At 39.0% G+C, this 24931-nt stretch overlaps 1 protein-coding gene across 2 annotated transcripts in view; it reads right to left on the bottom strand.

Moving 5' to 3' along the window:
- Positions 1-3317: 3317 nt before the first annotated feature.
- Positions 3318-24931, bottom strand: part of LOC130208061 (sodium channel protein type 8 subunit alpha-like) — a 33251-nt gene continuing 11637 nt past the window's right edge. Inside the window, exons 8-23 of one of the 2 annotated variants that reach the window (XM_056436947.1) lie at positions 23828-23960; positions 23411-23649; positions 21968-22141; positions 21208-21564; positions 20916-21077; positions 20468-20758; positions 17634-17751; positions 17299-17453; positions 16431-16604; positions 12783-12905; positions 10116-10400; positions 9975-10028; positions 9751-9888; positions 9146-9250; positions 8759-9029; positions 3318-8171 (exon numbers count right to left, since the gene is read on the bottom strand). In XM_056436947.1, coding sequence (XP_056292922.1) covers positions 7006-8171; positions 8759-9029; positions 9146-9250; positions 9751-9888; positions 9975-10028; positions 10116-10400; positions 12783-12905; positions 16431-16604; positions 17299-17453; positions 17634-17751; positions 20468-20758; positions 20916-21077; positions 21208-21564; positions 21968-22141; positions 23411-23649; positions 23828-23960 — 3945 coding nt within the window. In that variant the 3' untranslated portion in view covers positions 3318-7005. Of the gene's footprint in view, positions 8172-8640; positions 9030-9145; positions 9251-9750; positions 9889-9974; positions 10029-10115; positions 10401-12782; positions 12906-16430; positions 16605-17298; positions 17454-17633; positions 17752-20467; positions 20759-20915; positions 21078-21207; positions 21565-21967; positions 22142-23410; positions 23650-23827; positions 23961-24931 lie in introns of those variants that run through there. The other variant, XM_056436948.1, reaches the window with a different exon arrangement.

Below are 24931 nucleotides of genomic sequence, written 5' to 3'. Positions count from 1 at the left end.
TTAAGTCGTACAAATCCTGTTATGCGCTATCGTGAGTCTAGTAAGTCATACCAACAATAATTTAGATACAAGTATTAGTAATGGAAAGACTAGATAACAGAAAACAGTATAGTAGGCAACAATGACAGTAAATCATGCATCAACAGCACTCATTTACAAAATGAAGTGATTCACTGGATGACTATAACAGGAAACTGCACTAAATAATAAACATCAATACTAGACAAAGATCTATAATGAAGCTAGATATGATAAATTAAACAATAGTATTGCAAAGTTTGAATTAACAATAAAAATGTAAAATGAAAACTAAACTTGCACTGGTACATCCACAGCTGCATTAACTTATCAGTATATTGAACATTAAATCTGATACTTAGAATCCATACTTACTTCTCACTCTTCATTAGCATATTAGCACATAAGCCTAAACTTACCATAAGCCTGAATGCACTTAGTCAATACTTTAGATGCTAGACTATCATGCACACACTACATAACTAGTTACAGTAATCTGTCTTACTCTATTGCAGCAACATAATGGACTACACAAACGACTACATAGGATTCCACACGATCAAGTGTCTCAGTTATAGATCATTACTTTGTTAACTTATTGCAAATTCCATTCAAATTGAATCTATTAGCATGAGCTTAGAATAACAATACCTTACATTCACATATCTTTATTTACAGTGAACTTGGCACACTCATGTGTAAGCATACCTAAGTGCTTAAATGAGTGTATGTGTATTAGTTAATAGCACAAATTAAACACTTCAATGATACAGCAAAAGTAACAGAAGCAAATTCAGTAATACATGATAAATACTAGCATGTCCACACTCAATAGCGATCTACTGATTATGATCCTAGATTGCATAGGTCTATGAGTCATGTGCAAATGAACACACAACATGAAGTCTCAGAACATCACTGAAATTGTTAAGTATGTCTTAAACAATTCACATCCAGCTAACTAATAATATAAATGTGAACATATAGCTATACTTAAATTTTAACACTGAAAGTTCATATGCTAACACTTAAGGAAAGACACATCATCAATAATACCGTTATAATCATTTCCAATTTCCATCAGATACTTACTTAACATTAATTTCATATGCTCTGTTCAATGTAATTTCACAAGCACGAGAACTACAATATACAGATAGTCAGACAACTGTAACCATGAGCAACATCTCCAAGGTCCACGGGAAAATCAATATGATTAGTTGTCACATGTTATCACTTAATACAGTTTCTCATTAACGTGATTCATGTGACTTACTGCAATCACAAGTTTATGTACAAATCCTTTACATTACAAATGAGTGATTCCATACTACTAGCCTAGATCAATCTACTATGCTGTCATGTTACTAATGTAATGCCTTCATTAGCCTTTGTGTTAGCTCTACAGATATAAATAGCAGATAAACTATGGAATTTCAATCATACAGCTGATCTCTACCATGGCCACTGTACATATACAGATCAACTGTATCTCAATGCTTACATAAGTAGCACTTATAACTAGTCATGATCAGATGATAGGTATTCAAATGAGACTCTAAAGATATAAACCTTAAACAGTGTCACATATATGATCACTGAATATCAAAGTGACTTCAACATTGTGTCCATGGACAGTATTGAAGCCAATTCAACATATGATAGCTTATAGAGCTCTATTGTAAAATGCTGACATATACCATAGTCAACACTCATGTCACACAGCCATGGTACAATTTACCACTCAAGTTCAAGACCTTACTGCATGACCAAGATCATGCATAAACGCATCATCTGTCACAGCTACACATGATCCGAGCATGATCTGGTAACCTATTCTAATACTAGCAGGTGCATCGATGCATTTGACTGCGCACTGAAACTATGCATGATCTTGCTTAATTTTGTGATCAGCTGAGCTAAATACTGGCATAGCATAGTTCAGATCGTTAGATAAGGAGTACTGGCTCCAAAGTTAAGCAACATGAGCTGAAATGACATGCTGACTAAATCTGTGGGCAGTATTAGACTAAGAAGTAACGTACAATTGCTAAAATCACAAAGCGCAAAACTACCAATTAGTAATGAATATGCAGTTTCAGGTTAGAAACGCCAAGTACTTGTAAGAGATGCATACTGAACACGCTTCCTTGGCTAATGACTGCTTCAGATGAGGCTCGTACACGTGGACATGTAACGAGATCCATGCAGCGTGCACAGTTCTGCATTGTAACGGGCGATCAGTGAATGGCTTGAGTATCGAAGCTTCATGTGTTGGCTAACATTCAGAGGTACTAGGTAACAGATGGACTAACCAACATCTGGTTCTAATGGCAACTTAGAAACTGCAACAGCTGAAGTACAGCAATGAAGCGAAGATACTGAAAACTGACAAACACAATAAGCTGAAATGACACACTCACGAGAGCGAACTGGCACGAAAGAATGTAAGTCTATTAAATTAGCCACTTTCTTAATAAAGTTGTCTTTCAGTCATGTTGCTTTACCAGTGATTTTGACCATTGACTGAATCTTCGTAATTGTAACCTGCAACTGCCATTGAGCCATGACCTTCATGAATCATTATGATTCATTGCTGAATTCGTTTATGTGCTTGAAAGTTCTTATCAATTTACATTTTATACATATTTACTCAACTTGTGCTCATTTACTAACGCTGCCCATGATCCCAAAGTGAACCTTAGCTAGCTTAGAAGATATGCATTTAGCAGAAATATTATACATACTATAATGTATTGTGAAGTATATACACATATTAATTTATGAAATATTTTATGATATTATTAATGTTGTGATGCAAAATAAAATTGCATTTAATGTTGTATGATAATTATAAATATCTTTTAACATAAGATTTAAATTATAATTAATAGATTGTAATGTATTATAATGTTCAATTAAAAATTAATGAATTATTACAATAAAACATTGAAATTACATATACAGTGCATGAAATATTAATAAGAATGACTAGAGCAGTACAAACGAAATACAAAACTTGCAGCATCAGAGAACAATACACTGCACACTTATCAATATCAATACATCAGCAGATCCAATCTAATCCTAAATAGTTTATCTAAGTTCCGACATCTTCTCCCTCTTCTTCTCCTCTTCATGTCTTTCACGTCGTTGGACCTGTGCTTCTATCTGGTCTGTTGCAGGCTGTCTGTGGTGCTAGTGGTGCAGTGATGATGGTGTGTGGTGAGGGAGGATTGTGTGGAGGTAGAGTAGCCTAGTATATGCTGACTAGTCTCACTGAGCAGTCACTGCAACTTTTCCACAAAATTAGCTGTGGCTCATACTGGGGCACACTGGTTAACCAGTGGTCGCCTGTTAAAGGCTATGTGTGTGTGTGTGTGTGTGTGTGTATGTGCGTGCGTGCGTGTAAAAGTGTGTGTGAGTCCGTCCGTGTCTGCATTATCTTTTGTATGTACAATACAGGAAACTAGGGGCAAGACATCTTCACACGTGTACAAAAGGGTATGCTGGTAGTGCAATCCTCTCATCAAGGCAGGCTCCACAATTCTCAGCAAGCAGTCAGTACAACACCATGCATTGTACACTGGTACGCAGTATGTAGAAGTCCTGGGCAGGCCAGAGTTTTGGTTATTCTCTGAACATACCACACAAAAGAAAGAAGCATGATCAGTTACACTCTCTGGTTCTGGTATCACCTCAATGCAAGGAGTGGACAGGAGAGTATATATGCATATGTGTATATATAAATATATATATATATATATTCTATATATATATACTATATATATATTTATATATATATGTAATATAACTCTGTATGTATTGATTTATACAGTTGTAAATACAGTTCTGTTTTTTAATATATATTCTTTAAGCTTACTCCCCTCTTTTTTGTGAAAAGTGAATTAAAAAAATCTACTCCATTTAACAAATGTGTCACAGCCTAACACGTGTGACAAGGGGTGTCAGCTGGAAGCCATTCTATTCACGGTTATTTATATTTAGTGTTAGATTAATAGCTGTAGTTTTTTAAGTAATCCTGTATTTACATAAAACTACACATGCCGTTAAAATAAAATAATATAATACATTATTTATAGTTTCTTCGAAAGTCCATTCTTCGCTTTTGCAGTTTGTGCCGTAAAGAACATAGCCTAAACTGTCATTTTATTTTTCCCCCCGAATGTATGAATGGGTGACTATTTTTGAGGTTTCTTTCTGAAATACGCATCTGTATATCCATGATGATCCAAGAGAAAATGGACGGCAGTAGCTTTTATGCTTATCATTCAGTTTTATTTGGTTTACGGTAACACCCACACTGATTTTGGAGATCTCATGCAGCAACTGGACCATAGAACTTGAGAATGGATGAGGGAGTTATTCATAAACAAGTGACATCACTGCACAAAAGGAGGTGCAAAAACTGTGGTGTGGTGCTTAGGCTCACAGTACCATTAGAATGCATCCAGTGCTCTGTTGGTTATTTGGTATTTGTTATGCATTAGAGCAATATGACGACAAAATGGCAAATGAGAAGCTCAGAGCACTTGTTGTCCAATACTGAAATCTAGGGCCTATCCTCTGAGCATGCCACTTCTGTTTTGGAAATATTTAAGTGTGCTGCTCAAACTAAGATATCCCAATTCACTCTCATGACATCTCCTCAGTGTTTCCTATATCTGGGATTGCTATCGGGGGTGTACATTATAATTTTTTTAATCGAAATTTATTGAGACTAGTCCATAATGACTCATCCACAAATGTAATCTGCTAACAATATAAACGCTGCCCTTACAAGCGAGGGAAATGTTCCTTCTAGCCCTATAATTCTAAGCGTCATAAGCAGGAAGCGCCAAACTTTGCCCCTGATCGCGTGGCTGCCGAGTTAAGGCAGCCAGCCGAGATCATTGTCCATCAACATGGCGTAAAACACAAAAGAGTAAAACATGATCTCATAAATACTCCCATCACATTCACTTGCATTTTGTTGCAGAGCTCATAATAGTACATCTATAATATCTCCTGAGAAAAAGGGATGAATTTTTCAAGCATTGCATACATTTCTAGGGTCTCTCTGTCTAATAATGACAGTGAAAAAACTGAATGGGCAGGGCATACTTCACCCAATCCGACGCCATGGACAAAGGGCCACAGGGGATAACAAGGCAGATCTCTTTGGCTTCTCCACACACAATGTTCTCATCACCCATTCATCATTTTCTGTTTCTCATTAAAATAGGATACTACTGACGCGACAAATATGTTCCAGCTCAAGACCGTCTCCCTCGACATCATCTTGGATGTGGCTTATAAAAGTGTGTAAAGTAAGAGTAATTACCCACAAAACACTGAAATTACATCTGGGAACACAAAAAAACAACAACACATACACACGTAAATAAGCTACATGACATGAAATTATATAAGAATCAGAACTCTTCTCAGCTCTTCCAGAAGGGTCTAACCACCGATAGAGAAACATCATAAATAGAAAGGAGTTTGCCATACCTGTGAAATCCCCACAAACCACTTATGACCGACAGTAGAACTTCCAAAATGCCCGCTCACACAAAACTAAAGGCAGATGGTATGAAACATTACATAGGTGCATACAAATTATAAATATAAGCATTTTAGTTTCAAAGTGTTGCACTCTTGAAAACATTTGTCCAAATTAACAAACATTTCAGTCCCATGAATCCCACAGACATCCGTTTCCACATCTTACACACTCAAAATCTCCAGAGCAGCAAATAAATTGTTTGGATTTCCCCCACTGTGGTGGCATTATTCATCAGCATATTCCATTCTTCTGTCTATAGAGGCTACAATTTAAACATTTGAAATGTGTTGAATAATGAGACAAAAATTCTGATCCATTTTAAATTATCAACCCTTATATCACTTATCTTTGTTAAACAAATTACTCTGAACTCTGAGCTTTCAAATTTGTACAATGTCTCAATCCTACAGTCGAGCCACTGTTGTGGTCTGAGTATTAGTGTCTTGTGGACTATGATAATTCATGCAAGATTTCTGATCAAAACATGCCATCATGCAAGTCATTTCTATGCATTGAACAAGCACAATTATTTATGTATTTGTTTGGAAATCTTTCTCAGTAAATGTAAGCCCTTGGCCCGAGTTGACCCCATAATAAACAGACCCTTACCCAATTGGTGTGAAAGCCCATGTAAAAAAAGCGTTTTGATGTGGGTATAACAAAGATAAAATGAGTAGAAGAGTTAAGTGACATGGGCAAAATATTAAATATTGTTCTTTTTTGTCTGTTTGCATTTTTGCTGCTCAAATGAACAATATCTAGCTTTAATAAAATGGAAAAGTACTTCCAACGCTCTCTGTAATTTGTGTCTTTCACTCACCAGTCATCCTTCTGTTTGCTCTTATAGAGTGAGTGTGTCATTTTGCTCCTCTATACATTTCAGTACTAAATGACACAGAAGCACTCATTGGCTGCTTTAAGCGGACACTTCTTCAGTATCAAGCAGCATCCTTGTTTTTCTTTCACAACACTGTCTTCCATAGGAATCCATTACTCGCGTCCAGGCGCTGAATTCCTTTAGTGTTTTTTCACTGTCCCTCTTGATGTAGAGTTACTTGTCTCCTCGGTAGACCAGTGGTAAAGTGAGCGATCTGCCTTTCAGCAGACAAAGACATTTCCGTGTCTGTTTTTCATTCCCTTTTGTTAAGATCAGTAGTCTAGATACAACAGTGTCACACAGTATGCTGATTATGTTTAGTTTGATTGAAGTTCAAGAATCTTCAAGCTGTAACATACCAAGCTGCTTCCCTCTGCATCAATATAAGAATGAAGTCTGTAAACAAAATTATTGAGTATTATTTTTTTCTGACTTGCAAATGAAATAATCTGTACATCTGTGTGGGTGAGTTTCCTCTCGCTTTGCTTGAAGTTACATTATAATAATTGTGTTGTTATTACTGTGATTATTATCCAACTCTTTAACATTTAGATTCCTTGATGTCTTTTTGGTTTCTTCCTTTCTCTTTCCTCCCTTCCTTGCCCTCATTGTTGTCATCCTCTTTCTCCTTGTCAGGTTTGGTGACACTGTCATAAGAGGGCAGGGAGGCAGTTGAGGGAGTGCCCTCCTTCTTTTCTTGTTCCTGATTGTTCCCGCCATTCTCCACTTTGTTATTGACTGGTTTGCGCTTGCAGATAAAACCCCGCCTTGCCAGGTAAGAACGGTAGGCCCGTTGAATGATTCTGGCTGACATATCCTCCTGCTTGCGCCTCAGAGTGGTGGTGATTGGCTCATAAGAGACCTTGGAAGGATTGGCGGCAATAAAACGCTCCTCCATTTGTTGCCTCAACATGTCCAACTCTCCAGTGTCACCCAGTACACGCTTGGTAAAGGCAAACAGGATGTCCAGGCAGTGGATGCGGTCGCCACTCACCATAGGCATGTCCATGGCGATCAGTTCAATGGTGTTGGGCTTAGGGATTCGGAGCGGGTGTTCAAGTGCATCAGCAAAGTGAGAAAGCTTAGAATATGTGATGAACTGGGACGCATCAGGGTCAAACTTCTCCCAAATCTCATAAAAGGTCTCAAAGTCGTCCTCACTGAGCGGGTCGGCACTCTCCTCTGTGGCCACACTGAAGTTCTCCAGGATGATGGCGATGTACATGTTGACCACAATAAGGAAGGAAATGATGATGTACATAACAAAGAAGAAGATTCCCACAGAAGGGTTTCCACAGTTTCCTGTGTTGGGTGTGCCAGAATTCTCAAGTAAGGGGTCGCAATCTGGAGGGTAGTTAAGAATGGGCAGTAGCAGGCCGTCCCAGCCAGCTGACGTGGTTATCATAAACAGGATGATCATACTGTTGCCGAAGGTCTCAAAGTTGTACATGTCATCAATTCCAGACTCGTGTCTCACATAGCCAAAGTTGGACATGCCAAAGATGGAGAAAATGAACATAACAAGGAAAAGTAGTAGGCCAATGTTGAACAAGGCAGGAAGTGACATCATCAGGGCAAACAGTAGAGTTCTTATTCCTTTAGCTCCTTTGATGAGACGCAGGATTCTGCCAATACGAGCAAGTCGAATCACCCTGAAGAGTGTTGGTGACACAAAGTACTTCTCAATAATGTCAGCCAGAAACATTCCTGAAATTGAAAGGGAGCAAAAAGAGACACATCATACATTTGGTTAAAATATACGTGATTATATCACTGAATCACTCACTGCTTTACGTAATACACATTGCACTACTATACCTTCACGCAAGAACAGCACATTCATAGTTTTGTGAAACAGGAGAACCAAAGAACCAACTATGAACTGTTTATATACGGGATAGTTATTCTGTTTGAACGTTTCAATCAAAACTGTTCGCAGTCTGTAGATAATCCAGAGTAATAGAGAACAATGTGGATTCTGGATAAACACATGGAGCCCAAAAAAAGACCGAAATTGAAAAAAAGTTATCAGATAAGTCAAAAATATAATGGAATACATAAGTAATATTGTGTGTCTTAGAAGTATAAATAAGTGTAAAATGAAGATAAAGTTTTACACATATTTCCCTTAAACTCCATTCCTTTGGGAAAAAAATAACTTTATTTATTGTGAAGACATTTTTAGTCTTTAATTGTTGAGTCATAAAGCCCATTATTATGGACACGATGTGAGCTAATTCCAATTAAGCAGCCTCACACTTCTTTTGCCGTAAATAAGACTTTGAAATACTTGCCCACAACAGAAAGGATGACCACAACCACATCAAAGATGTTCCAGCCGTTGGTGAAGTAGTAGTGACGCAGTGCAAAGAGCTTCAATACAAACTCGACCGTGAAGACCACAACGAAGATGAAGTTGACCCAGTATAGCACAAGCTCCGTGTCATCATTCTGATCATCTGTCTCCACCATCATGGTGACCATGTTGAGGCAGATGAGGATCATGATGGAGATGTCGAACACCTGCTGCGTCACAAAGTCAAACACAAAGCCCTGGAATTTGTTCTGAGGAGACAAGGTGGAAACAGAAGGAGGGTTATTTGGATTAATCTTAATCTTCATCTTTTAGAAAGGTACAAATACAAACCTGTTTACAAATAAAAATGACAAACAATATGTACCTGAGGCCTGGGTATTGGTTTTTGAGGCTTCTTTGACCCCAGCTTCTTCATGGCATTGTAGTATTTCTTCTGCTCTTCTGTCATGAAGATGTCCTGACCTCCAAAGTGAATGGACAAAAACAATTTGGTTACAATTTGCAAAGATTTAGACATTTCATGCTACAGTTAAAATTTTCATGTGTATTTTGAAAAGAGAGATGCAACAAAAAGCTTATTGTATTTGTTTATTATGTTATGAATCTCAGCCTAGTAAGTAATAATTTAACATTTCGGGGAAATATGCTTACTCACTTTATTGTTCATAGACCATTCATCATTTCAAGTGTTTAATATATGGTATTCTCCGAACAGTAAATGTGGCCAGGTTGCTTAGCTTAGCACAAAGACTGGAAGCAGTTCAATAGAGAGCCGGGCTCTATCGTTCCCTTGTTTCCAGTCTTTATACTAAGCTACCGGGCAGAGCTTCCTATTTAATTGAACGAAATGAAAGTTGTAGTGATCTTCTCATCTGACATCTAAAAAGTGAATAAGCATGTTTTCCTAAATTATTCCTGATTAATGATCTACAAAGTAGCTTCTCATCAAGTGAGGAAAATAAATCTTATCTTTTTCTTTTGCTGGTTGAAGTTGTCAATGATGACACCAATGAAGAGGTTTAAGGTGAAGAACGAGCCGAAGATGATGAAGATGACAAAGTAGATGTACATGTACAAGTTGTCCTCGTAGATAGGCTGGTCCTCCACCTGTGTGGCAAAAGAGAACATTTGTACAAAACTGCACGGCGACATGTTGATATGAAAGTCTGACTTTAAAGCTGCAAAAAGCGTACCTTTCTAGAATCTACTGCTGCATACATAATGTCCATCCAGCCTTTAAATGTTGCCTGTCAAGTGGACCGACATTGTGTGAGAAAACAGGTTAAACACTCAGCAGAGAGAAACAGATGTGAAGTGACAGAAAGGTTTCTCACCACTTGCAGCAGTGCCAGGTATCCGGCACCTACATTGTCAAAATTGATCTTGACGTTTTTCCATCTTACTCCAGTAACGTTTGCATACATGAGTGCTAAACACTCTGTTTTGTTGTTGACGATATGAGGGAGGAAGTACAGCTCAGATGTCTCATTGAAACAGTAGTAATACTTTCCAGCAAACATATTGACACCCATGATGCTGAAGATGAGCCAGAAGATGAGACACACGAGCAGCACATTCATGATGGATGGAATCGCACCCACCAAGGCGTTCACCACAACCTGAAGAGAACATCAAGAACACAGAGCCGCTGTAACTTGGCAATCACACTGCAAGGAGATGCTCACACATAAGAATATCAACAGACACATATATAGAGATGCACATTCTTTCCCTCCGTTAGAGGCTGTAGGTGTGTTATTTGATTTCTTGGCACAAGATCAAGACTATCACAATAATATAGTCATGGTTTAATGCAATTGTGATATTTTTAACAAGTTGGAGTAAGTTAGTTACCAGTGTACTAATGCAGTTAAAGAGTGCATATGTGACACTTAATCGTTCAAGCATTTAGTTATATCTCACCATTTATATTAAATATCCATTTTTATATCACAATGTATTGTGCAACAATATATTGTTACATCCCTAAAATGTATTATTCTTTATGTTCAAATATTGTACCTATATAAATATATAGATATATATTTATTGTGGAACCACAAGGGGACAGGTAGTGGAGGGGCGCTACATTCCCACTCAGGACCAGCGGCCACACCACAAAATGGCCGCCGTTGCCGACACTCCATCTCCCAGGCTGCCTCATCACTCACCCAGCTGCAGGTGCTTAATGCATCTAATTGAGGCAGGGCTGGGAAGCTTGATAAAAGACATAAAGCAGCGCACCTGGAGTAGGACAAGCAGTATGGAAAAGGACATCCGTGAGGAGGAAAGGAGGACCCTGTATCCTGGACTTTGCTTTGTTAATTTTTTTTGCTTAAGGAACCACTTTCTCCTCCGGACGCTTTATATTGATTGATGGACTTTTTTTGATTTTGGTTTAAATGAATCACCTGAGTTTTATATGGCAGGCAACAATAAACCTTCCCCCTTTTTAAACCTCCCGATTGTGCCTATTTTTTCAGCTCTCCTGCACTGCCCCACCCTAGCCGGCCCTAGGGACAGCCCGTGACACGACAATGAATATAAATATATATATATATATGTGTGTGTGTGTGTGTTCCAGCATGTCAACAACTGACTGCAGACAATGGGTATGTTTTCTAAGTTAGCTCTGCAGAGCTAACATGACTAATAGTGCACCTGCTGATAAGTTTAAAAAATTTATTCAACAAAAAACAAAAAAATATTTTGCTGAGTATCACCAAACCATGACTGTGCATATGCTTTTATAAACTATTCTGCACTGGTAGCAGTGTGTGTAAGAAAGCTATAAGCTTGCGGAGGACAGCATATGAATGTGCATTTCCAAACATGGATGGTGCCATTGTAATAAAAATCCAAATACACCTTAATAAACATCAAATTTCAAAACTGTCGGTTTTGTTTGCCTAATAATAAGGACAAAGCATTAATATGATCAGTCAATATAGCTACTGCAAAATGATGTGATGTAAATCAGGATAATGACATTCACTGAGGAGCGGTGAGCAAGGATGGCGAGAGGATAGGGGATGGGGAGGGGGAGGGGGGGATGCAACCAGAAGTTTGTCGATCTTCCAGTGTCACAATGCCAAAGCCAAACTGTGATAAGATCAGATAACAGGACACTTGAGGCAGCGCAACAGTCAGAAGGAGCTGAGCTTGGGAACTAAAACAATTGCTTTTTTCTGCCCAGCAACAACCATAGGCTGATCCAATCAATCACCCATTAAAATATTGATCAGAAAAACTTAACTATCACAGTAGAAAGAAAGTATGTCTTTCTCAGACAAAGCTCAATACAGAAATCCTCTAGGGGTGGTATCCAAATAGTTGACGTGGAAACTTTACAAGTTGTCAAGGATTAATCAAATGTGTGCAGACTGTACAACTATCAAATAAACAAGCACTCACTGCTTAATTGACCATATTACAGATGTAGATATCAATGTGTTTGTCTATCACATGATAACTGAGCTTTGTGGCATAGAAACACGTTGACAGGATTGCTCTGATTGGATAACATCAGTCTTCATTAACCATGTCCAGCAGCTCGGTTTTGTGGGATGGTTCATGCCAACCTGAAGTTGTTCTCTCAGCTGGTACTGAACACGTCAGAGCGGAGTAACTACCATAACGTGTTGCATCATTTAGGTTATAATCCCTGTAATGGTCTCGTGCTTCATAAAATACGGGACAGATTTATTTTTTTGGTATTTTATTCATATTATCAGTGGATAAATCACTGCAAATTGCCATACAATAGTACTAAATTAATAAAATATGAAATGAAATATGATAAATCAAGCCAGATGTATTGTGACCATCTGAGATTATCTGCATCCATGCAAAAAGCTTCTAATTAATAAAAGCTTTTAACTAGAAAAATTTCCCTTTAGCGACATTTAAAAAAAATTCTGTTGTGCCATCTCAAGCATGCATTGATGCTTTTATTTAACCGGCATGCAGAAGGACCAGCTGCCTGGTATCTGAAGTCTTACCCTCATCCCTTCAAAACGTGACAGGGCCCTGAGGGGTCTCAAGGCCCTCAGTGTCCTGAGTGATTTAATCGGGCCTAGATCGGAGTAGCCCAACGCATTAGCTACAAGGCTGACTATAGACACCTACACAGATAGGGACAGAAGGAGAGGGGAGACAAAGGGAAAGGAAGAGAGGACCCACATAGTTAGAGGGGATATAGAGAGAAAGGTGGGCCCTATATATACTGTAAAGATGGCTGAATGGTTATATCTAGATATATATAAGTACATATAGTATTGTCATATGTGTAAGTATATGTATCTACATATTGTTAAACAGGGGTTACTACAATAGACAGAGGTCAATAAAGTGTACATGACCCAAGTTTCCTTTTTTCTTTTTTTATGTCTTTGCTTGCTTATGTTTGTGTTTGGTTTAGTTTGGCAAGCCAGTCTGGCTTGATAGCCAGCTTAACAGCACAGTAAGCACACCTGGAAAGAAACTTGTGGTTGACACAGTGAGAGGGAGAGAAGATAAAGAGTCAAACAAAGGGAAAAATTAGAGGAGAGATGTAGTCACAAACACTAAATCAATGTGACACAATAATATACACACAGTACACAGTACAAAACAGTACAGTTTCCACAGCAGAGAGCATCTTACTTAGAGAGGGGGAGAGAAAACGCAGGACAACTTTCAGGGTTAGAAGAGAGAGGATAACCTGTGAAAGTACAAGTCCCAACACAGCACACAAACCTTACCCTAGACCCTCAAACACCGACCCCTCAGTCCCTCTCGACAGCTGCACAATGTCTCTCTTAATTTAAAGAGAGACACAGTTATAGGCACCTGCTGTGAGAGAGAGGACAGGTCAATATCAGGGTAGAGATGGAAAGTCAGGGTAAGATATCTGCACAACACACGGGCCAATTAACTGTAGAATACATTGAGATTCCTGCATGTTTGAGGTTTTCTATTGGAGAATGAAGAAAGGGTGTCAACTGCATGCAACTGCATAACATGGAGAACCTGATTAGGCTTACAATAAATCTAAGATAAGATCCTGTCTGCATTTATATTTCAGAAGAGAGAAGTCATCTCACACAGGTTGAAGGTTACTTTATGGCCTTTTTTTTTTTTTTTTTTTCAAACCAAGCTTGATCATTTTACCAAGCCCGGTTATTTTTTATTTTTCTTAAATAGTTGTGAAGGTGATCATCAGGCCTTAAGAACCCCTCCTCTATTGCTTCTAGCAAGCCACAATTGACACTTACTCTCAACCAAGACAAAACTCAACCGGACAGTAGTTGTGATTACATTTACTGAGCACATTCACACACCCAAAAGGATAAATATTCTGTGTCATGAGCTTTCCTGTTGTGCTGCCACCATCGGGCCGCAAAGTCAATAACACAATCTCTTACTAACTACTGGATTTTACGAAGTAATTTCTTCAGTGCCCCCTCAGTGGTCGTGAGCAATTCTGTCCTTTGTGTGAAAACACACACTTGATGCACTCTTTCCACTTAGAGCCAGTTCACCCCACAATTCAGCATGGTTTACTGTGCAATACCAGCCCAGTTTCTAGCAATAATGTGCCTTTAAGAATGTTTTAGGACAGGCAACAATCAGCAGACACAAAAAAATAGAAGTTTGTAACATGCTGGACATTTTCATGTCCAAACACAATTATGGGAGAAACTCAAGGGTTTATCACTGCTCATCAAGAACGACCACTATATTCTTCATATAGAGACTAATACAATAATGTTGAATCATTGACATTGTAGGTATAAGTATTAAATAGACTATTACCCTTTAGTCAAAATTTGTTTGGAGAAATTTAAAAATGTTATCAGACATAAAGCATTAACAATAAAATGTCTCTTTTATGAACTCCTGTGAGTTGTTTTACTGTCATCTGAATTTGTTCATCATGTGGAAATTACATAAACACACAACCACCTGAGCTTAATTAAGCTATGTATTAGTGAAAGCCACAGGATGTCTTCTTTCATCAAGCGTGTCCCGGTGAGCTCTGATAAACTCCCTCGCTTGTGGTCTTAACGGGTACTGTGGTACTGTAGGAGTCACAGGAAACACATCACACAAGTAGGCACTTGGTAACTCCTAAATTCCACAAGTGTGGGTATTGGTACAGAGCAAAAGACATGTTCAGGAAACCATCAGGAAGCATAATATTCATTAGTGCATCCTCATCATGTGACAAAGAATGTTAATATTGAATCACGGACAGACTGGCGCCCTACAGTCAAGGAAAATGGAACATTGGTGGTCTAGGGATAATGGATGACTTACCAACAGATATATGACTTAGCACAACATAAATCATATCATCAAATACATGCAAGAGGATTAGTGCAACAAGAAAAAAAATGAGTTCTCAGATTAAAATTAATGTTATGAGGAAACAATATGAATTATAAGAAAAAAAAAGAGGTTGTTTTTGAAATTGTTCACCAGTTTTCAAAACTGTACGAAAATGTCAAAAAACTGTTCACACATTGCACGATGCACGGTAGCGACTATCACTTATTCACTACTCTTTACTTTTTTGCATGGTGACATAATTTGAGTATACTATAAATTATGGCACAATTACTTAGGAATTCTGACTTAAACCATTTTTCCATATGCCTAGTCTTCCTTTAGTCTATGACGATACCACAACATTCAAAGACACCATAAAATAATGCCTTTAAGTTTCGGGAAAAGTTTTACTTTCTAGAATATTGTACTCATTGTGCACTATGGACATAACATCCTGCCCTGGTGCTCACCAACTTTCATTCCCATGGCTTACTTTTACATTTAACTTGTGCTGTCCCACCTTAACTTCCTGTTTCAACAGGAAATGCATCACATTAAAGGCACAGCCAGACAGAACAGGGCGAAGCTGACAACACAGCTAATACCTCCCACAACCAGATGCTTGTGGGAAGATCAATCATGCTGTCAATCCAAATGCAGTTCAGTTCCTGCAACTGCAGTTGTCACAGTTTAGTTTTACAAATTACACAAATCCTTAAAGTTCGACTGTCTAAATTGAGCTTTATGTCAGCAGCTGTATATAATGAGCATCACACTTGATTGGTAACCGTACCATGATTTTCTACAATTTGCTTAGCTTGCCAAGGTCGATCTGGCTGTAATTTAAGGAATCAAGGACCCTATTCCATGTGGCCTTTAAGCAAAGCATGTAATGTGTATTTTCCTTTTTCAAAGATAGACAAAGAGAAAAATTCAAGGGAGAGACACTTCACACACAAATAACAGACAAGGACAACCCCTATGTGCTCAATAGTAAGTGTCAGTTGGGAAAACAATGAATGACCCAGCAGTCCAGAGCTAGACAGGAGCTCTGAAATCTACTAAGACCTATATATATTATTGTGTGATGGCTGCTGTTTTCCTTTTATGGGTTCCAAAATGTGAAGCAGCACCCTAGAAATGGTAGACTATGAAACATGACATGAAATGCTGTAAGGAAAACATAGCTCTCTTATCAATTCACCAGTAATATCATATTATATTCCCACTTTTTCTGTGAACACGGATGTAAACCATACCAACTCAATACCAATACTAAATAGTTTTGTTGCACTACGAGTTAAGGATATAACTAAATGGTTTGCAAGTGTACTTACATCCACAATGAAGAAGTCTAACCAACACCAGGCATTAGTGAAGTACTTGACAAAGCCGTAGGCCACCCATTTCAGCAACATCTCCAGGATGAAGATATAGGTGAAAACCCGATCAGCATACTCCAGAATGATCTTGATTGTCTTCCTCTGTTCAATGTAAACATCTTCAAAAGCCTGGAGAGCAGCACAGAGTCATCACATGGACACAAGCCTTTTCAGCATTGACACATGTTGTTGCAAATGAGTAAACTGTGTAACCAACTGCCACACCTTACAGTGTTTTGTTAAAAAATGGAATGACCAATTAAATGGCATCTTTATCAAAAGCAGTTTATAAACTGTGTTTACCTTTTCACAGAAAGAGTTGATTACATAATTAAGGAAAAGTACATGTTCATCTATTCAAACTCGACTGATCATTCCCACAGCTCTTCCATTCTCTGTTGCCTGTATCCATTCTTCACCACATAAGTGTTTTGATTTGGCCACAGGCCTTAGCCCTACAGAAAGCTGCAAACCTAAGCTGGATTCTGCTGGTTGAAAGGTTGGTGCATTACAGCACTTTGCTGTCCATTAGCAACAATCATATCAAGAGCAGTTGCAGCAGAAGAAAGCAGGAGATAATATTTCTTGCGCACATCCATATGAGGCTCACTTTCTATAAATTAAGGCCACGATCGTGTTTCATTTATCCTGTGGATTTGGTTTCGATACGTTATCTGCTAAATGTATCATACTTTTTAAAAGTACTTCGGAACTTTCTTTCGATATGTGCTTCATAATAATAATTAGAAGCACTAGTAGTGAAATTATAATGTGTATGAGTCTATACAAAAATATAAACACCCGTGTGCATGTGTGCTCCTACCAGGGCTCCACTGCTGAGCAGGATCATGAAGATGATGACGGTTTCAAACCAGTTGTGCTCCACAATCAGGTAGCAGGTCTTCCTCAAGAACCACCAGTATTTCCCCCAGCCGTGAGTGATGGGAACATCACAGCATGGGTATTTGGCCACACACTCTGTAGGACAGATATAAACACAACTAATATAAACAGAAGAGACGGATGCATTATACTACCAAGGACACAAGACTAAATGTGTCACAATGGCATCAATCAATGTGTACAATCTTAATCATTATTCTTGTCTGTTCATTGTTTGTTTTTTTACAACAAACTCAGATAATAAACACCACCTACCATCTGTCCACCAGGCTGCTGGGTCGACATACTCCTCCACTACCTCCACCACTGCAACCTCCGCCACATCAGGCTTGATGTCTATTGTGCTGCCCTCAGACGAACTGGTGTCATCAAGCTAGGACCAACAGAGGACCAAAGAGATCAGTTAAACCTATGATTTTCTCTCTAAATATTACAGGCTGAATGCACCTGGACATGGCCCAATGCCAGTACAGTCATTAAATGAATGCCCCTTTGGGTATTTATATGCATGTCATGATGTATTGCTAGAGGTATACATGTTGTAGCCAGTGGCGGTGCGTCCATAGAGGACGCTAGGGCGCCGCCCCTCTTAAAATTTTGAGATGAAAAAAAACAACAACAAAAAAAACATCCTGTCAAAAAACAAATATGCCAAATCATTTAAATAGTAAATATACCGTGTTGACGCGCTAAATGTGTGTGGGAGACCAACAGCCTGTCAACAACCACTTAAGTTAATGTGAAAAAATATAATATATCGCCACTCATCCTCACGGAGAGAAGCCCCGCCCCATTTTCGGGGCACCGGCCAAACGTATGTGTGCAGCAGAGAGCAAACATTTCACAGTCGTTTCGGCAAGGACGGCTTCTCATTGGCGGATGAAACGTGAATCTTGGGGCGCAAAAATGTGCGCTCTGGCCAATGACATCGTTTTATTATTTCACGTGATTGGACTATTCGGCAGATCAGAGACCAGTATCGTTCCCTCAGCCAGAGAGCTCCACGGAGCTACGGGAGCAGGTTGCTAACGGAGCTGGTCAGCTGGAGGCTCAGTGAGTAATGCGCTGTTTAGTTTCCCCTGTCTGTTGTTCCAAAGTCTTGGGACTGAAACTCTCTGGACTACAACAGGGTGAGGGATCTAAAGAGCTTCAGACAAGTGTAAAGCACGAATCTTGCCGCAGTTATCTAGCTAAGAGCATGGAGCTAACTCGCTAACAGCATGAAGCTAACCCTGTTTGCAGAGCAGAGCAGCAGAAGGAGACCGAACTGGCATCGAAAACACAACGAAGAAGTTCTGAAAAACAGACACATTCCCTCAAGAATAATGGAAACAGGCTGGTTACAGACATGATTGACTTTAACCAGAGAGTTATGGAGAAGTTTGCCAACTTTAAAGAGAGGAGGCTACTTGTCTTTACAGTAGTGGGTCTGCTCTGTCACCCAATGTAACATGTGATCTCTTTCTGACTCTATTCTGCTCTGAACCTCTTTCATGTGAGGGTGAAACTCTTTTATTTTGCAAACCTCTGAAACCCAGCCCAATGTTCCTTAAAGCTGCTCTGAACCTCTCATGCCCAAAGTTACAGTGTGTTGATAATTGTTATTGGACAGTGTTGAGCACGGTGTTTTCTTGAAATAAAGCTTTGTTTTTTACAATATTCTACTCAAAACCTCTTTTCTTCTCATTGTTGAGTGCTATTTAAACCGCGTCGCCCAACTGCGCCCCCCCCCCCCAAAATAAATTCACCAGCCGCCACTGGTTGTAGCCATGTAGTGGAGGTCTCCCTCTGCCACAGCCGGAAGAAGTAATTAAACTTGACCAGTGATTGATTGCACTGGTAATGATGGTCATAGTTATACATACATAAATATAGATTCCTCTGGGATGAAGTATTCATTTATTTGTGATGAAAGGATTAAACGTTGTTCAATGTGTGTATGAGTCAAACAATAGAATTTAAAATCTGTTGTGATAAAAAAATACAAATAGAATGTGCAATTTATACCAAGTAGATCTTTTCAATGCATATTAGTGATTTCTTAATGTGTTCAACTAAAGATTGCTCTGAATATGAATTATAGAGTTGTATTGTAAGAAATTCTCATTAAAAAAAATTTAAAAAACAATGACGATGAAATTCACCTGTACCAATAAATCATGGCATACCGACAGGTCAAGGTGAGGCAGGGTGAACGAGTGAAACACCAGCATAAAAGCAGACTTATTGCAATACACGAAACACAAACACATGCAGCCAATTCAATTCCCTAGATAATGATACTGCACTTTATAATCTTAAGTCGTCAGCAAAGGACTCCATTCACACTCTCTTCGGCTCCTCTTTTCTGTTTCTCTCCATCACCCAGCCAGATGGATCTCTGCTTTTCTGGTTGGCTGTTAGCAGCGCTGTCTGTGTCTACTCCCTGCAGTGTACTGCATGGCTGTCTGTGGTGCAGGGAGGATTGTTGTGTGGTTGGTTGAGGTGAGCCCTGTGGAATATGGACCTGGAGCAGGTACAGTAGTGATGCTGCTACATTATATCTTTTCTTCCTACGACAAACCAGGTCAAGGTGACCCAGGCAGCAGACTTCTGTACACGCTTTGGCTCTGGCTAAGCCTTCATATTATACAGTAGACAGTATGTTTCACTGTCTGTCGTCTCGTCAGGACTTTGTCTCTGTCTGTCTGGAGGGTCAGCACTCAGGCTCAGTGTTACAGCTCTTATGTCTAAATGGATGTTCTGAAATGTCAAGTAAACTAAATGACTACAGTATGGCAGCTCAGACCAGTTCTGCTTAATGGATCAAAAGACGCCACATGGGCTTAAATCTAAACAAATAATTACATCACTGTATATTACATGATTAAGTCACCTTTTTGGTAAACATAACTATAGTGGTATTTTTTTAGAAAATGTTAAGATCCAAATTTAGAAACTACATTTCTAAACTGGTAAATAACTTGTGAAATACAAGGAATATCTCATCTCCCTCCTTCAAGCAATTATTAGCTCAAACAATCATCAAACTCTTAAGCAATAAACAATCAATATCCATTGTCATACTCTCACCAGTCCTTCCTACTTACATATTTACTGTTCTCCACATCCGATTCACTGCTGAAGTCTTCCGTGTTAAGGTTTTCAAAGTCCGACTCACCAACAGCGATAGGAACACAGACAGTCAGGTTGGGGTTGTGAATGAAGGACATGTAGTCCTCATCAATCATGTACTTTCCCACACTGCTCCCAATGCCACTGGTGGTGCCATTGCCATTTTTAGCATAGTCCAGCTCACGGTTGATGTCTGTGTGATTTGCAATGCAGTTAAGCTTCTTCTCGTACATGTCATCCAAAGGCTTCTCTTCATCCTCGTCAGGCTTGCCAGAGGAAGAAAATAGAACAAAACAACAAAAGGTTACTAAAAAAGAAGAATAATTTCATAGAACTCTGAATAAAACAAATATTCATGAAACATCAGATATAGTAAAACAACCAACGATGAGTCATGCATATAGGTGTTTGATTAAGTGGTACCTTCTTGAGCACTCTTGCCATTGTAACCTTAAACCAGGCAACTCCTGTCTTAATGCGGACCATCGCAAGCTGGAGGTTGTTGGGCTCACCATCATCATCTGTGGCAGCAAGATTGTCTGCACTGAACGAGCTCAGCAACAAGGCCAGAAACAGGTTCAGCACCTTAGAAACAAACACCACAAAAGATGGAAGCCATGCACTTAAAGTAAATGGATGGTTAACAACTGGGACACTAGAGCGGGCTACTCTCATACAATAGCATCTGCACAATGTTGTCTTTGTCTTTGCTTACCACCAGGTTTCCAATGACCATGACCATCAAGAAGACGGTGAGGCACATGGGTTGTCCAGACACCTCCATACAGTCCCACATAGTCTCAATCCATTCCCCACACAACACGCGGAAGACGATCAGGAAGGAGTGGAAGAAGTCATGCATGTGCCAGCGGGGCAGTTTACAGGTCTGGGCGATCTTGCACACACAGTCCTTGTAGTTTTTGCCAAACAGCTGCATGCCCACCACGGCAAAGATGAAGACGATGATGGCCAACACCAGAGTCAGATTACCCAGAGCTCCCACTGAGTTTCCAATGATCTTGATCAGCATATTGAGTGTGGGCCACGATTTGGCGAGTTTGAAGACTCTTAGCTACAAGAAGAACAGGACATATGATTATTCCACAGTTATTGATGTCTGGACAATGATCGGAAAAGGGTTGGATATGAACAAACTTGTGTTATTAAATTAAATTTTAAAAGACCATGTGAAGCAAATGTACAGCACATGGATGCTATGTGACATTGAGAGGTTTTACAGTTGTACACAATGCAATGATTGTTAGCTTGTTTGAGAAGTTATTTCAAGGCTTAAACACAGCCTTGATTTGGAGCATTAAAGAGAGAAATTTGATGAGTCAAGATACATCTGCATTATGTTGAAATGTGAAAGTTAGAAGATGCATACATTAATAACCAATCTTTTTAGACTCTACATGAGGACCATAAGAAGTAAATAAATGCTTATATCCCTGTCCCTACTTTCTTCCACTCACCAATCGGAATGACCTGAGCACTGACAGACCTTCCACATCAGCCAACAATAGCTCCACTAAGCTCAAAGTCACAATGAAGCCATCAAAGATGTTCCAGTTTTCCTGGAAGTAGTAATACGGATCCATGGCAACCAGCTTGGCAAGCATTTCAGCAGCAAAGATGCCTGTGAAAACCTGTAAACCCACACAGAATAGCATATCAAGTTTATGCTTTTTCTTCTTGAAAAAAATGGGATGTATCACAACCACTCTATAAATTTGGGATTCCGTGAAATGTTGTGATATATTTCATGGTGAAGCCGAAGGATAAGGGTGTGTACACGGTGAGCCATGAATCTTGAATGTTCATTGGAAATCCCAATTTCAGTAGGATTTATGAGTGCTTTATTTGTTTGACTTTTTAGTTACACCTGCTAGTGTAGCATGACGTTATTATTGAAGATACACTGGTTTCAAGAAAGTAACAGTAGCAGTATTGAATGATGCAGTTTCGTTTCATTGGACTGACTGTCAAATTGAAATTTTGACATAAATTCTTAAATCTTCTATATTACTGTAAAAAGTCCAAACAATAATGCAAAAATGGCAAACATTAAAAAATGTCTTTCTTACATTGGATTTTACTTGTTGTACTGCTAACAAAAAAATATTGGGATTTAAGGACTCCTCTGTTAGGGCAAGGTCATAGCACAGTGGCCCCATGTTCCAGCAGAACTTGTATGGAGCTGTCGTATTTTAGCCGGTCACAGATCGTCCACCAAACAGCTTATCATGTGCACAATCAGTGCTGCAGAGAACACCAAATGATTCATACTGCACCATGAGCCGTCACACGCATTCCTCTGACTTCAGTTCCTGTTTCACTCCTGACAGCATGCCAATCCCTATGACCTCATTTCCTGTACTGACACTGTGCCAATTGTGCTACACAAACAGCTGTGCTACGGTGATATCTGACAGCAAGGCCAGGACACAAACAAATCAAAATGACTGCTGTACATCTGGTTAATATGTACACTGCCAAACCAGTCCTGCAAAGATTAGTGGCAAAATATTTTGTTTGTGTGTGTGTGTGTTTCTGAAATAGGGAGAGAGAGTTAGACAGAGGTCAGTAGAGTTGAGGTAAGCAGGATGCAACGAAAGCAGGAGAGTGACCTGAGAGTGTGTGATGAGAGTTTGGGGAGCAGGCTGGCTGGCTACATAAAATGGAACTAAATCTTTAATGAGACCCCATCAGAATCCTTTATACACTGTGCGTTTGTGTATACTTAAGTGCACATACAAGAGGACGCATTGATGTATTGGTTTGAGGTTGGGTCAGGTGGGTGGGGCAAACCTGCTATGATTCTGTAACTTCTGAGAGGGATGAGGTTCATACAGGCCTAAACAGTTACAAATGCCAGTTATACAAGAAAGAAAAAAATAAAGACTGCAGTTTCTCACCAGGTTACCAACAGACAGAACCTCCTGAAAGTGTTCAGTCATGGGGTAGTGCTCCATGGCCATGAAGAGGGTGTTGAGGACAATACAGATGGTGATGGCCAGGTCAACAAATGGATCCATGACAATCAAGTAGACTATGTGTTTGATCTTCAGCCACATGGGAAAACACTCCCAGATGAGAAAGGTGTTGGCAAACTTGTACCAAAAGGGAGGACAGCTCCTCTGAGAATCCTCCAACTCTGCAGGAAGGAGAACAAAGAAACCCAAACTGATGAGAAAAACTAACCAGCTAAATGACAACAGCATTCATATGTATAACAAGAACACATATTACAGGTGTAAATGTAAGGCTCATTGGATTAATCTCAATCATACAGATAATTTGTTGGTAAAAAAGGGGAAAGCAAACGTCTGTACCCTCTAAGAGTGTGTTGGTGACTACGCTCATCTGACTATTGGCTCGGTCCTTTCCTTTGAACGAGCAGTTGAGCTGATCCACAGAAACCATGAGCGAGCCAGAGTGCTTCTTCTTAATCTCCACGTCGGTAGTCTGTACTCAGAGAAAGACACAATGTCAGTCAGAGATAGTACTCACATGAATGCATACCTACAAACATCACATATTAAAAGTCATGCTCTTAAGCTATCTAAATGATGAATGATGTCATAGGTAACATGAAAAACCTAAAATAATGAATGCAGATTTTCACATCAGATCATTAAATATATTCTATACTGAATTATGTGTAAAGATTGTAAAGCCCTTCGAGGCCAATTTGCAATTTGTGATTCTGAGCTATACCAAATAAACTGAATTGAAATGAATTATTCCCCCAAAATACCTAATTTGTTGAATTTAAGCATTTCCTGCAACATATAGTCAACAAACTTCAAATGTATACTGTCAATTCTCAAATAATTGCCATAATTTACAATTACCGAGAACAAATACTTTATTGAAACTCGGTATTTAAAATATATGTTTTCCATTTATATATTTTTATTGTAGTAAGTAGCCATGATTGAACTATCTTTTGATAATGTATGGTAAAGTTTCTGGACCCTCTGTATTTTACTGTGCATAGCATTGCTACAACCCTTAAGTAAGTAACATTAAACTGCATGCAATGACATGCATGTCAAGAACGGAGGGGAATTCAAGACATCATTTGCCGCGACTCCATGCTACATTTTAAGAAAGGTACTAAGGTAAAAGCAGGTAGAGTGGTTGAGAATAAAAGAGGGATCGACCATGCTAGCTAGAATGAGGAGAAATATTGTTTTGAAAAAAGTTTCAGATTTGTTCTTCCACCATCCAGTGGCTCAAGAGCAGAGGCTAAATGAGGACGAAAAGGAAAGAGAGTGAAAGAAAAAGACAGAAAGATACAGATGGATCGCTAAAAGTTGAGATATAAAAAAAGAAAACCTGGGCCTGGAAGTGGAAAGCCCCTCAAACCAAAGAAGTAAAAGTAGGGAGTTTTTTTTAACCTGTAAAAAGTTCTGCAGGTTTTATTTTATATA

The sequence above is a fragment of the Pseudoliparis swirei genome, chromosome 18, assembly GCF_029220125.1.
Source record: "Pseudoliparis swirei isolate HS2019 ecotype Mariana Trench chromosome 18, NWPU_hadal_v1, whole genome shotgun sequence".
In the NCBI taxonomy this organism is placed as follows: domain Eukaryota; kingdom Metazoa; phylum Chordata; class Actinopteri; order Perciformes; family Liparidae; genus Pseudoliparis; species Pseudoliparis swirei.
The sequence above is the reverse complement of the archived record's forward strand: the minus strand, read 5'-3'. Positions and strand labels throughout refer to the sequence as shown.